At 49.2% G+C, this 12,675-nt stretch overlaps 1 protein-coding gene across 5 annotated transcripts in view; it reads left to right on the top strand.

Moving 5' to 3' along the window:
• RIOX2 (ribosomal oxygenase 2) overlaps positions 1-12,675 on the top strand; it is a 32,354-nt gene that overhangs the window by 19,096 nt on the left and 583 nt on the right. For 4 of the 5 annotated variants that reach the window (XM_012188318.4, XM_042230537.2, XM_042230545.2 and 1 more), the window contains exons 5-9: positions 4,185-4,288; positions 7,476-7,578; positions 8,524-8,692; positions 10,492-10,580; positions 12,075-12,158. In XM_012188318.4, coding sequence (XP_012043708.2) covers positions 4,185-4,288; positions 7,476-7,578; positions 8,524-8,692; positions 10,492-10,580; positions 12,075-12,158 — 549 coding nt within the window. The remainder of the gene's footprint in view (positions 1-4,184; positions 4,289-7,475; positions 7,579-8,523; positions 8,693-10,491; positions 10,581-12,074; positions 12,159-12,675) is intronic. The other variant, XM_060404177.1, reaches the window with a different exon arrangement.

Below are 12,675 nucleotides of genomic sequence, written 5' to 3'. Positions count from 1 at the left end.
GTGATTACGCCTCTCCTGCTGTCTTATTGCAGCTTCTCCTTTGCCCTTGCACCTGGGATATCTTGTTCTAGAGGGTCCCAGCATTCTCCTGTTGATGCTTGTTCAGCAGCTAGTGATGATTTCGGTGCTCTCACGGCAGATGAGCACAGGCCCTTCTGCTCCGCCACCTTATTTCTTCTGTTATGTGATAGGGGACTTGAATAAAGACAACAATCACGGTATCTTTCTTCATTGTTTTGTGCTCTTGGTCAGCAGTTAGCAAAGTATGGCCCATAGGCCAAAAACTGAGCCTGCTGCCTGCTTTTGTATATAAAGTCTATGGGAACACAGCCACGACCATTCCTGGGCGCTGTCTGTGGCCGCATTCATATTATACTGGCAGAGTCAACTAGTTGCCACAGGGACCATGCGGCCCACAAACCACAGATATTTACTTTCTGACCCTTCACAGGAAGAGTTTGTCAGCCCTGCGCTTGGCCGATTATTTTTAAGCCAAGACTAAGCCATCCATGGTCTCTGAGGCCAGGGCTGCATGGTGGTCCTGGAGGGTGTGGGACTTGAAGGTGGAGCCGTGCCCACTCTTCACACCCATCTGGATCACAGCTCACAGTGAGAAGCCCTGGGTCTCCTGAAAGGAGAAAGATAGCATTGTGTCCTGCAGAAATCCTCAAGTTGTAAGTCTGTTGAGTTTTTAATCCGTGGAGCTAACTCTTCAAGTGGAGTCTGTTGTAAATGCCCAGTATGTGAAACTGAAGGGCTGAGTCGCCCTGGGAGGGGGTGGGCTTGGGGGCTACCGTGAGAGGCCTGGAGCCGTCCTCACCCCTCTTCCTTCCTACCCAGGTGGCAACCAAACGGTCCTTCTGCCAAACCTGGGGTCTTGGGGTGAAGAACCCCCCGTAACGGAAACACATCTCTGTGGCTTGGGGATCTGACAAAGCTGGTTTTGAATCCAGCTGCTGGCACTTGTGAGCTGCATGGCCTTGGGCAGGATCTTGGTCTCTGTGTCAGTTTTTTTTATTAAACTGGAGATCATTATGTTTATCTTATAGGTGGTAAATATTTAAAAATACTGCTTTGATGCTTCTTTCACAGTGAAATTGTTTGAAAGCAATGGCTATATGTCAATATATTGCTGCCTATCAAATTAGCACAGTCTCAGTGACTTGAAAGAACACCACAAACTTTATTATCTTGTGGTTCTGTGGTTCAGAGGTCCCTGAGGGGTTTCACTGGCTGAAATCAAGGTGTCAGCAGGACTGTGTTCTGGAGGCTCTAGGGAAGAATTCTGTCCTTGCCTTCTCCAGCCTCTGGAGGTAGTTCATAGTCCTCGGCTCATGGCCCCTTCCTTGACATGACCCCTTCCATGCGACATGGAGCTTGGTCTTTCTCATGCTGCCCTCTCTCTGGTCCTCTCTTCCAATACCCTCTTTGACTTCTGATTAGGTTGGGCCTGCCTGGATAATTCAGAATAATCCCCCCCGGTCAGCAGCCTTAATTAACTGTGGCCTTGTAACCTAAATCCTCACAGATGCCAGAGGTTAGGGTGTGGCCATTCCTCGAGACCCTGCCACCATGCCCTATCTTTATCTCCTCTTCTCTCCCACTCTTGGGAACCCTTTCCAGCAGGCTCTCTCGGCCATTGTTCCCCTGGAACTACTCTGAAGGCCGCCTCCACACTGTCAGCCACTGCAGTCAGCTCTGGCCCCACTGTAGTCTGCGTGGCCTCGGCATTTGGCTCAGTGGGCCACCGCCACCTGCTCCACTGGCTTCCAGGACGTGATTGCCCCTTGGTTCCCTCCCCACCTGACTGTCTTTTTCGTCCTCCTTTGCTGTTATGTCCTCAGTCTTCCTGCTTCTGTGAGCTGGGGTGCAGGGCTTGCTTCTTGGACTCCTTTGATCAATGAGCGATTCCCTCCCAAGGTTTCAAATACCTTCCACACTGATGTGTTTTCAATGCTATGTTAGCTCTCCAGCCCACATCTAAACTTTAGACATATAATTCAGCTACCTACCTAATGCCTCCCCCTGGAAACATAAAGCAGTTTCACCCAAACCAGAGTCTCATGTCCTACCCTGTTCCCAGTCTCATCCCTGCACATGTGTCCCCATTCTGCTTGTTCGGGGAAAAATCCTTGGACACAGATTTATACAAAAGCCTCCTATCTAGTGTTCCTTTTGCAGACTTTTTTGACAAAACAGCCATGGTGATCCTTTTGGGATCCTGTGAACCTTTTGCCCAGACCTCCAGTGACTTCGTTAAACCCAGAAAAAAAGCCGAAGTCCTTGAACTGGTCCAGAGGGCCCTGTAATCTAACCCCTCTGCTGCCTGCGCACCTCACCTTCCATCATCCCCAGCTTCACTCACTGCCTTCCTGCCACACCGGCACCCCTCAACCTGCCAGGCACATGCCAGCTGCAGGACCTTTGCACCTGCTCTTCCCTCCGCCGGGAAGCCTTTCTCCCCAGGATGCTGCATGGCTGTGCTGTGCTTAGTCACTCAGTCGTGTCCGACTCTTTGCCTGCCAGGCTCCTCTGTCCATGGGGATTCTTCAGGTGAGATTTCTGGAGTGGGTTGCCATGCCCACCTCCAGGGGATCTTCCTGACCCAGGGATTGAACCCAGGTCTCTCGAATTGCAGGCGGATTCTCCACCATCTGGCTTGCTCATTTCCTGAAGTCTCTACTGAAGTGTCAGCTTAGCAGAGTGGCTAAAATAGCACCTGTTATCCCGACACACCCACCCTGACTTACATGAGCATCATTCTCCTCACTGTGTCTTTGCATTCACCACCACTCAACATTGTTTGTTTGCAGCTTTCTTTTATCCCTCTTGCCCCCACTCGAATATCTTCATTGCTAGTGGCTCTTCTCCCTTCTCAAATGCTTGTCGGTTTCTCTGGAACATGTTCCATCAGGGCAGGGCTTTCTTTGGTTCAGTGCTCTCTGCCTGGCACCTAGCCTGGTGTCTGGCGTGGGCGGGGTGAGTGGGGAAGGGTTGGTCAGGTGTTTGTGGGATGAATAAATAAACAGATGGATGAGCTATAGATGTGAGGGCCTCTGTCACAGGGCAGGCACTCAGACTCACAAGTGAGAGCTGCAGTTATGAGCGATGCATTGATTCACTTGAAAGACTGGTTTCCCTGTCAGGTTGGTGTGATTCAGGGCAAGATCGCTCCATGAACACATCATAATTGTATACTGTTTACTGCTTTAAGGCAAATCTTAGCATTAAAGTAAAAAATCTCTCTCGTGATGTTTCCTGGGCTCGTCCTCCAGGGCCCCTGGTTGTAGCCAGGGAGCCAGGCTACCTCCTGGGTTGCAGAGAGGAGACACGTGACTCCGAGGACCACCCCATCTCCTTTCTGCTGTACAGAATGTTCTGTCTGGGTGGGATCAGGCAGGAGGTGGTGACTCCAGGGCAGGAGTGATTTGGGGAGATACTTTTCTTGAAATCGGACAGGGTGGGGAGGCTCACCTGCCTGAGGAGGTGAGTGGGCTGTAGTTGCGTCTAGTGCTCATTCTCAGATGCAGGGCCGCAGGGTTTTCGTCCCTTCTTCCGAACATCCATTGAGCCCGTATGTGCCAGATGCTTAGGTGTGTTAGGCCCTGGGATACAGGACGGATGTGGGCCCTGCTTGGGAGACTGCACAGACTGTAATGGGACGGCAGGTAAAATAAAAATTATAATACAGCCACGTGCCCAGCATTGCTCCAAGAGCTTTGGCTATGTTGTCTCCTTTAATACTCCAGTAATCCTGTGAGATGTGGGCAATTGCTTCCCTTTTACACATAAAGGAACTGAGGCCTCGGGGGGTTAAGTGACATGCTGGGATCCCCAGCCAGTGAGCTCCAGAGCTGTCCCTCCTCACCACCCCCTTTGAAGGATGTAGAGGGCGGGTACAGGCTCACACCTTGATCCTGGGCTAGTTTCAGAGGTGTCTGTTCTCAGCTTACAAACAAAGAAAGTGGCTTCAGGCACTGGAAGCCTCTCCAGGATTGGGTTCATGGTAACAAACTCACGGACACAGCAGAGCTTGACCAGTGGACCCCACAGAGCCCAGCACGCAGACCACTGCCTGGTCACCACTCAGAGGTTTCTAGAATGCAGAACTGAAACTCACAGCCTCTACAGAGGACCAAGAAGACACCCTCCCCACTAACCGCTTCCCCCTTGTTGTCATCTAGCCTGGAGACTTGCTGTACTTCCCCAGAGGGACCATCCATCAGGCGGACACTCCCGAGGGGCTGGCCCACTCCACGCATTTGACCATCAGCACCTACCAAAGGAGGTAAGCACTCGCCCCTGACCTCGCGTACCCGACAGCTCCGCTCCGTGCTGTGGTGCCTGCGGCCAGGATCAGGAGGCGTGAGAAAGGTGGTCGCATCGCTTCTGCTTCTCCAGCCCCAGGGCTTCCTCCATCCCTGCTGACTTCCTAGTCCTGCTGTGTCCCACCTGTGCCATTGACCCTCTCGTCTGGGCCTCCTCCTGAACTGTCATGACCCCATCTCATACAGAACGCCGGGAGTTGCCCACATCCAGGCTACCGGGATCGGGAAGACGTGCACCGCTGTGGGTGTGGCGGTGTGTCTGTGACGCCAGGCTGCACTTCTAGTCTCTTCCTACCCCCACCCACTCACTCCATTAGAAAAGTTTTTTTATTGTGGCAAAATATTCGTAGACCATTTAACCATTTTTAAGCGTGCAGTTCAGCGACGCTAATTGCATTCACACTGTTGTGCAGCCATCCCCACTATCTGTTTCCAAAACATTGTCATCACCCTGAACAGAAACTCTGCATCACGGAAACCTCTGGGTCTCTTTTAAGGTTTCCAGTTTTTACAGTTCATTAAAGTTGGAAAGGACGTCTGGAACAGTGAGTCCTAGAAGCACATGTGCTGAAAACAGTTCCAATTAAAACCACGTTCCAGTTCAGTGAGTGCCTTGTCACATGACAGGACCCCGGCAGTGGCCCTGCCCGTGGTTTCCTGATAGCAGTGGCCTGGCTAGTCCAGGTCCCATTAAAAGCCCCCATCACTGGTTTATTCATCATGAGCCCTGGGCCTTGTAGTGGTTGCTGGGATGGTAGGCGCTGGACTGAAGGGGCTTTGGGAGGACTTATACTCTGGTCATGGTGGAAGGAGGGGAGACAGGTGTGTAGTTCCCAAACAGTGTCATGTCCCATTGTAGCTTTGCGGAGGAGTCCCTGGGAGCACAGAAGGGTGTGGTTAGCTAAGCTGGGGCATCACGGAAGCTTCAGCAATGATTTGACACCCAAACTGAGGGAGCCCAGGGGATGAGTAAGTGGAGGTGGGCCCGGAGGTCAGAGTGGGACAGGACATTCCAGGCCTGAGGACCAGTGGGTCCTCCTAGCCTCAGAGCTGTATCTTGCACAACAAGAAAGCAAGCATTCCTCTGCCTCCTGGCTTTGCAGCGAGAAGTGAACCACTGTGTTTAAGGGACAGGAGGGACTAAGCGGGAGTCTGGCCTGAAGGCAGAGCTTGTGTTAGGTTTCTCTTGTATAAAATGCCTTCTCACCATGGTTGGGTTCCTTGCAGAGTGAGGTTTCCAAGGGCGACTGAGGGAGCGGGCAGTGGGAACTGGGCTGTGGGGAGGCTGCGCCAGAAGCCCGCTCTGGGCCTTGGCAGCCACGTCGCTGAGCCCCGTAAGCGTCCGTCCTCTGGTGTCCCGTCGCTGCTGTCGCTCTTCCCTGGTTCTTCCTCTTTTGTTTTTCTTGCAGCCATCAGCTGGTTTTCTGGCTCCCTTGGTTTTCACTCCATTTTCCTTCCTCGGTTCCTGATTTACTCACAACATTGGCATGTCATGAGGCATCATCAGTTACTTTTCTGACTTCCCTCCACCTCCTTGACCCCGTTAGCTTTTGACCACCAGGTGACTATTTCCCAGTCCCAGGGGTGAAGAACTGGTAGCTTTCCCTGGTCCCTGCGGTCGGCAGGGCTGGCAGAGCTGCCTGAGTTAGAGAGGATGCCTGCCGGCTGAGGACAGGCACTGTGCTGCCGACTTGTGCCTGCCGGCGGGGGCGGGGGGGGGGGGCGCTGCTAGAACAGGATGGGTGTGATGCGAGGGCCATTGCTCCCCAGAGGTGTCCTGTGCTTTGGTCTTGGCACTTCTTAAGGCATTATGGCAGGGCGAAGATTTGGCCTTTCCCTAAGCCTTCTCAAGGGTGGCATTTAGGGCCTGCTCTCTCAGATAGTGGCATGTCGATCTGACCGATTTATGAAGGTGAACCCCTCCAGAGGTGAAGTTTCTACACTGCAGCCCAAGATCCAGTCTCCTAGAAGAGCACGGAGCTCAGTGTCATAACTGCACTTTAACTCCGTGAGCTACTGCTGTGTGACTTATACCTGGGACCCCTCAAAGGATGATAACATTTCACGCTGCGGTGAGGTCTGCGTGTGTCCCCCAGGTCTATGTTCAGTCAAAGGTGTGAGGCTGGGTGTAGCATTTTGTCGGAAACCCGTGAGGCCACCAGGTGGGAGTGGATGCCTGGGGGGAAGTGTCCTCTGCCACTTCCAGGAGGTAAGCATAAAAGTGTTAATTTTGCTTACAGAGTGAGAGGCAAAAGTCATACTGGGAATTTCCATTTTGCATGTAGCCAGCAATTTGAAATCTGCTGGGGACACAGAGGGAAATTTTGAGCAGCTCAGAAGTGTTTATAGAGAGAGCACCCCGCAGCGTGTGCATCTTACACTGCCACACATTCAGGAGCGAGTGATTCTCAACGCCCCGGAGAAAAAGCAGGGGTAGCTGAACACTGACGCTTGTCCTGAAATGGTATTTTTGGCATCTGGCTTCTCTCTTCTACCCCAGTAAAACCATCACTGGAGTTTAACAAGTTGCAAAATAAATTGTTGATGTTGGATATTTTACTGAGAACAGTGCCCCTCTTTTCCTTTTTCAAGAAACAAAGGGAAATGTCATGTTTAACTGTTCAGATATTTGCACAGTCCAGGATCTTGCTGTTACCCTACATATATTGCTTTTTGGATTTTTTGCACATACAAGTTTTTTTAGGTCCTCTAATGATTGAGAGTTACTTTTCTGCAAAACTGTCAAGGCAGTTATGTAGTTGAAAACGTTAAAAAAAAAATTGTTCCTTTGAACTTCCTACCTTATGACAATCTAATTAATTCTGGTATCTTTACATTTAAGATAAATCATGAATAAAGCCTAGATTCCCACCTTTAACTTGGCATGTGAGTGTCTGAGGTGGGTAGAAAGGGAAGCCTGTGATTGATAATGCTCTTAAGTTTTTATGCTGAGTGCAAAGAGTCGGACACGACTGAGCAACTGAACTGAACTGATGTGAAATTACTGGAACTCTATTTCAGGGCAGGGGGATTGGTGTGGTAGTTTGTAGCTTGAGGCTTTTATAATCAGTGTTTTTTCCACATGTCTTATGCTTTCATTGTTTTCTTTTTCTTTTTTTTTTTTTTTTTACTTGGCATGTGTTCCAGTTCATGGGGAGATTTCCTCTTGGACACTATTTCGGGGCTTGTGTTTGACACTGCCAAGGCAGACGTGGCACTCCGGGCTGGCATCCCCCGGCAGCTGCTCCTGGTAAGGAGCGAAGGCAGGTGGGAAGGGAGGGGCAGCCATGGCTCCCTGCTCAGGACCCCAGAACCCTTCTCCCTAAGGGTGCTTCTCATCATCAGTTACTTTTCTGACTTCCCTACACCTCCTTGACCCCACTAGCTTTTGCTACCACCAGGTGACTATTTCCCAATCCCAGGGGTGAAGAACTGGTAGCTTTCCCTGGTCCCACCCACCGCTCCTGTAGTTGGCAGGGCTGCAAGAGCTGCCTGATAGAGAGGATGCCTGGAATATTATCTCCTAACTGATGAGAAGGCTTCTCTCTACATGAGCCAAGCTTGTCTCCTCCTGGGCTGGGTGGTTTGCAAAGATGGAGTGCTGCACATTACTTGCAACCCAAAGGAACAGTGGTGGTATGCAGATGGCCCCCTTCCTGTATTTCAGGGTGGCAGCAGCGGGCCCTGGGAGCACTGACTGAGTAGATATTTGAATAACTAACGTGGCTCAGGAACTATAGCCTCAGCACACGTGCGATCCCAAGTTAGGCTCTCCCACACTGGAGAGCCTGGCTTCAGTGTGTTCCCTGGCTTTCCTGTCCACCCTGATTTTACCCTGTTGGCAGGTTTTGAGATGGTGGATGCATTAGGGCTGAGTTGAGCAAAGGTTCCTGCATGGTCTGAAGTGGTTACTTCAGACAGTGACTTTTTTCTTCAAAAGGCAAGGCCAAGACTGCACCATATTGCCAGGGAGCCCTCTTTCCAGGCAAAATGCTAAAAATTGATCTTTTTTTGCAAACGGTAGGCAGCTACAGAGGAACAGTGGTTAAGAGGACATAAAGGGGTGCTGTCCTTAAGGGAGTGGCGTGGATCCGTGTTTGTCCTGGGTGATGGTGCCCATTGCAGCACTCTGGAGACTGGGCCTGGGCAGGAACGTGGCTGCAGTCTGGGCCAGGACTCACTTCTGTGTTTCTAGCAGGTGGAAAGCACAGCTGTTGCAACAAAATTAAGTGGCTTTCTGAGGATGCTTGCAGACCGGATGGAGGGCACCAAAGAACTGCATTCCCCAGACATGAAGGAGGATTTCGCTATGAACAGACTCCCACCTTACTATACAGGAGATAGAGCAGAGCTTGTGGTGCCAGGTAGAGCTTGCTGTTTTTTTTTAGGTGGTCAGGGGCTAATGTGGGATATTTTGATGTTTTTCTGGGTGTGCACTTCTTTGAGCTGATGGGAAGTATGAAGCATTTCAGGGTGAACATGAGCCTGTCCTTAGTGTGTTGAGGTTGGACAGGACACGCTGCTTGATGGGGAATGAGAACCCTGTAGTTTGGGGTGAGGAGTATGTATTTATGGCCCCTCTGCAATTCATCATCTGCAGAAGTTTCAAGAACTTGAACACTGAAATAATCTTGTTGGAAATGAGCTCAGGGATGGGTAAAACGCTGCCATCAGCAGATACACTACAAGAATTCGCAGGATCATCACAGATCTTCCCCAAGTCCCAGGTGACTGTTTGTGACAGGTTTAAGTTACACATGATGTGGACAGACTGCTGGGTGGATGGTGATAACCAATGTTCTGGGGCACAGACTATACCATGCTCCTGTAGTCTAACAGAGCTGGGTTTATTGACTTGTAACCAGAGATAGCACGCTGCTGGGGACTGCAGACATCTCAATAAAAGGAATGCAGGGAAGGATTTTTAGGATTTGGGTTTGAGTTAGGTAATTTCAAGAGGGTTCAGGAAGTCGGGCTTTGCTCTGGGTTGGATGCTGTTGAGAAATAGAAATTCTTGGATTGGGTCTCCCTCCTGTAAATCCTAGTTATATGGTTGGTAGCAGGAGGATGGAGTGACTACTGCTAAGGCAGCAGCAGTCCCTCAGGCTAGCCAGGAGAGGGGCATGTGTGGTCAGTCCCGTGGTCTGGACAGTGTCCTTCCTTTTGCCTGTTGAAGCGGTCTCGCCTAGTCACAGCATGGCTGTGTTTAATGCTGGGGTCTTTTAGCATGGCCTGTGTTCAGCAGAACAGGGAGACACAGCTGGGCGTGCCAGGCTGGCTCTCAGGCTGCTTCTCTTGGTCAGGTAGAGGGAGAGTCTCATTGTCACTAACTTTTCAAAAAGCCGTATCCATCACGCGTGGGGGACTAGCGAGACACACAATCTACAGGGTCCCTTCTAACATTCATTCTATGTACATGTTTGCTGTAGTCTGAGGTGGGGAGGAGTTTAGAATATGTGTTTTATGCATCTACTCAAAACAGCAATTTTCCCAGCACATGGTTTAATCTTTAGCAGAGCAGTTCAGTTCTGAGGATCAGCCTATGTCCCAGTTTTCCTTGTCTTAGCCCTTACTGTCAATACTAAGTTCCCTCAACTCTGTCTCCAACCAGATCACCCTGTTAGGCTGGTCTGTTTGTAGTGGCTGCTTTTTCACTAAGTTAAATCCAATCTAGGAAAGAGAGTTGTTTCTGTGCGTTTCATTAGGTGGCTTTTTTTTATGACACAGCACTTGACCTACCTAGACTGAATAATTCGCCATGGTCATGAAACTGGTAATTGCAGGGATGGTGCATTTTGAGCTCAGGAAGTCCTTTCAGAGTCCACATGTGGAGCAAGCCAGGGATAGAAACTGGCGCGGTGAGAGCGTTCCGCGCAGAAGGCAGGGTGGCCCAGTCTGTTCTGTGATAGTGTGTGCTCCCCAGGTACTGGTGACAGCCTTCTAATGAACTTGGAAACTTCTGTTGTTATTTATCTGGTTGACATCTGTCTTCAGTGTAAGAATGAGGTCCCCTGGGATGTAAGCAGCATTTTTAACATCACTGTGAATGTCCGAGTTAGAGGAGATGCCCCGTGTTTGGATTCACCTGCACATTGTTAACTAATTTTCCCGAACAGTTGCTCCTGCAAACAGGGTTGAACCTGTTTTCTCTTGGGTTTTCTAGGTGGAGAGCTTCCGGGGTTGGACAGCACAGTGAGACTGCAGTTTAGAGACCACGTGGTTCTCACTGTTGGACCCAATCAGGACCTATCCGTGAGTATCCAGAAGGGAAGAGGGTTCCACTCAAGGCATGTCCATCACAGGCCTCAGGTTATCAGGTTGAGAGGTGGCCCTGCCCGCCTTCTCTGGGAATCTTCCTCCTCACAGTTCAGTCCCATCGCTCTAGATCAGATTGTGCTCAGATCTCACTGCTCCGGTTCCAAAGTTTCCTGCCCATTGGGCATTTAAGGGTTTGTCCTTAGCCCCACAGAACTCTGCTGCTTCCCCTGCTGCTAAGTCACTTCAGTCGTGTCCAACTCTGTGCAACCCCATAGACAGCAGCCCACCAGGCTCCCCCGTCCCTCAGATTCTCCAGGCAAGAATACTAGAGTAGGTTGCCATTTCCTTCTCCAGTGCATGAAAGTGAAAAGTGAAGTCGCTCAGTCATGTCTGACTCAGCGACCCCATGGACTGCAGCCCACCAGGCTCTCCATCCATGGGATTTTCCAGGCAAGAGTATTGCCTTCTCACTTCTTCCCCTAGTTAGCGATTAATGTCTGGTCTCTGCCTCCTAATTACGGCTAGGTTGCCTTTGCCAAATTATCAGTATAGGTTTCTGGACTTCCTCTGGTGTGGGACTTCTGCCTTTATGAAAGTGCCGTGCACAACCCTAAAGCCCTTGGGAATTCTCCCATGCCTGGTGGCTTCACCCTGGTCCTCCTGATCAGGAGGGGCCCGTGAATGACTGGCGAGGTTGGGAGTCAGGGGCACCTGGATGTCCCCATAACCAGACTGTTCTAGCCATCAGGGCCAAACTTGGTGAAAACTTTATAACATATATGGAAACCTTGAGATTATATACTCCCACAGCCTCATTTTTTTTTTTTTTTTAAAAAAAGCTAGTTATTCTGATAATCAGTTAGTTGGAGGCATTTATTTTAGGTCAGTGTGTGTGATCCTCATCTAAGAGGTGACTAGGAATGACTCAAAGTGCTGGAAGAGACAGTAAACTTCCCTGTGAAGGGCGGATACAGAGGGAGGGGAAGCCTACTGTAAGTGGAAGGAAGGTTTTTATAGATCACATGGCTGGTATTTAGAATTAATATTTACTCTGTGGTGTTCATAAATTGAAAATTTATGTATACCTAGGAATATTAAATTTTTCCGGTATACAAAGAGTGCAGGTATGGTTAAATGAAACTTGAATGTTTCATTGGTAAGTTGAAATAGAAATGGTTTTTTCGTTAAAGTTTCTGAAGGGGCTGTTACCTTTTTAAAAAATGACTTACAAGTGCTTATTTGCTACATACAGATAGTAATCTATGAGAACTATAAGAAAAATACAGTCATTATACCTTGTATTTATGTATCTACCTGTTTACATCTCAACTTTTTGCCAGGAAGATTCTTTAGTATTCAATAAATTTCACTTAAGCACTGAGGCATTGAGATTTTTCTTGGTATTGCCCTATACTACTGGAAAAGCCTCCTAGCATCCCAGTGGTCAGTATTTTGTTGTTGACAGCTTTTTTTTAAAATTTTTTGAAGGATGAAACTCAAGGGAGGATGGTTTACGTCTATCATTCCTTACAGAATAGGAGAGACACACACATGATGGGAAATGAAACAGAGGTTTGTTCCAACCCAGAATGCATGTCTTTGCTGTGGTTTGGTGCTTGGTGGGAGGACTCTATTACCTTTGATGTATGGGTAATGGGCTTTTCTGTGACTGCATTGTGGGTTTAACATTTCACAAATTGACAGCCCTTCACAGGGAGAGTTAAGTCAGACATTTCTGTAATATGTAAATACCTGTACCCACTTTAAAAGACAATAGCATGGGACCTGTGGCCTTGTAGGGGAGGTGTAAAGTAACAAATCTGAAGCATTTCAAATGACTATTTCTTTTAAGACTTTTTATTCTAATCTATTTTGATTTGGCAAGTAGGGGCTGTTTCTCTGCAATTAAAAAAAAAAATTGGGGCCACACCCGATGGCCTGTAGGATCAGATAGTGCCCCCTGCATTGGAAGGTGGAGTCTTAACCACTGAGCTGCCAGGGAAGCCCCAAATGACTAATAGGCCTTTCATGAAGTCAGTTTTCACAAGGGAATCAATCATTGACTTTTATAAGTTATCATCTAATTATA

This window comes from Ovis aries, chromosome 1 (genome assembly GCF_016772045.2).
Source record: "Ovis aries strain OAR_USU_Benz2616 breed Rambouillet chromosome 1, ARS-UI_Ramb_v3.0, whole genome shotgun sequence".
NCBI classification, from domain to species: domain Eukaryota; kingdom Metazoa; phylum Chordata; class Mammalia; order Artiodactyla; family Bovidae; genus Ovis; species Ovis aries.
The sequence above is the reverse complement of the archived record's forward strand: the minus strand, read 5'-3'. Positions and strand labels throughout refer to the sequence as shown.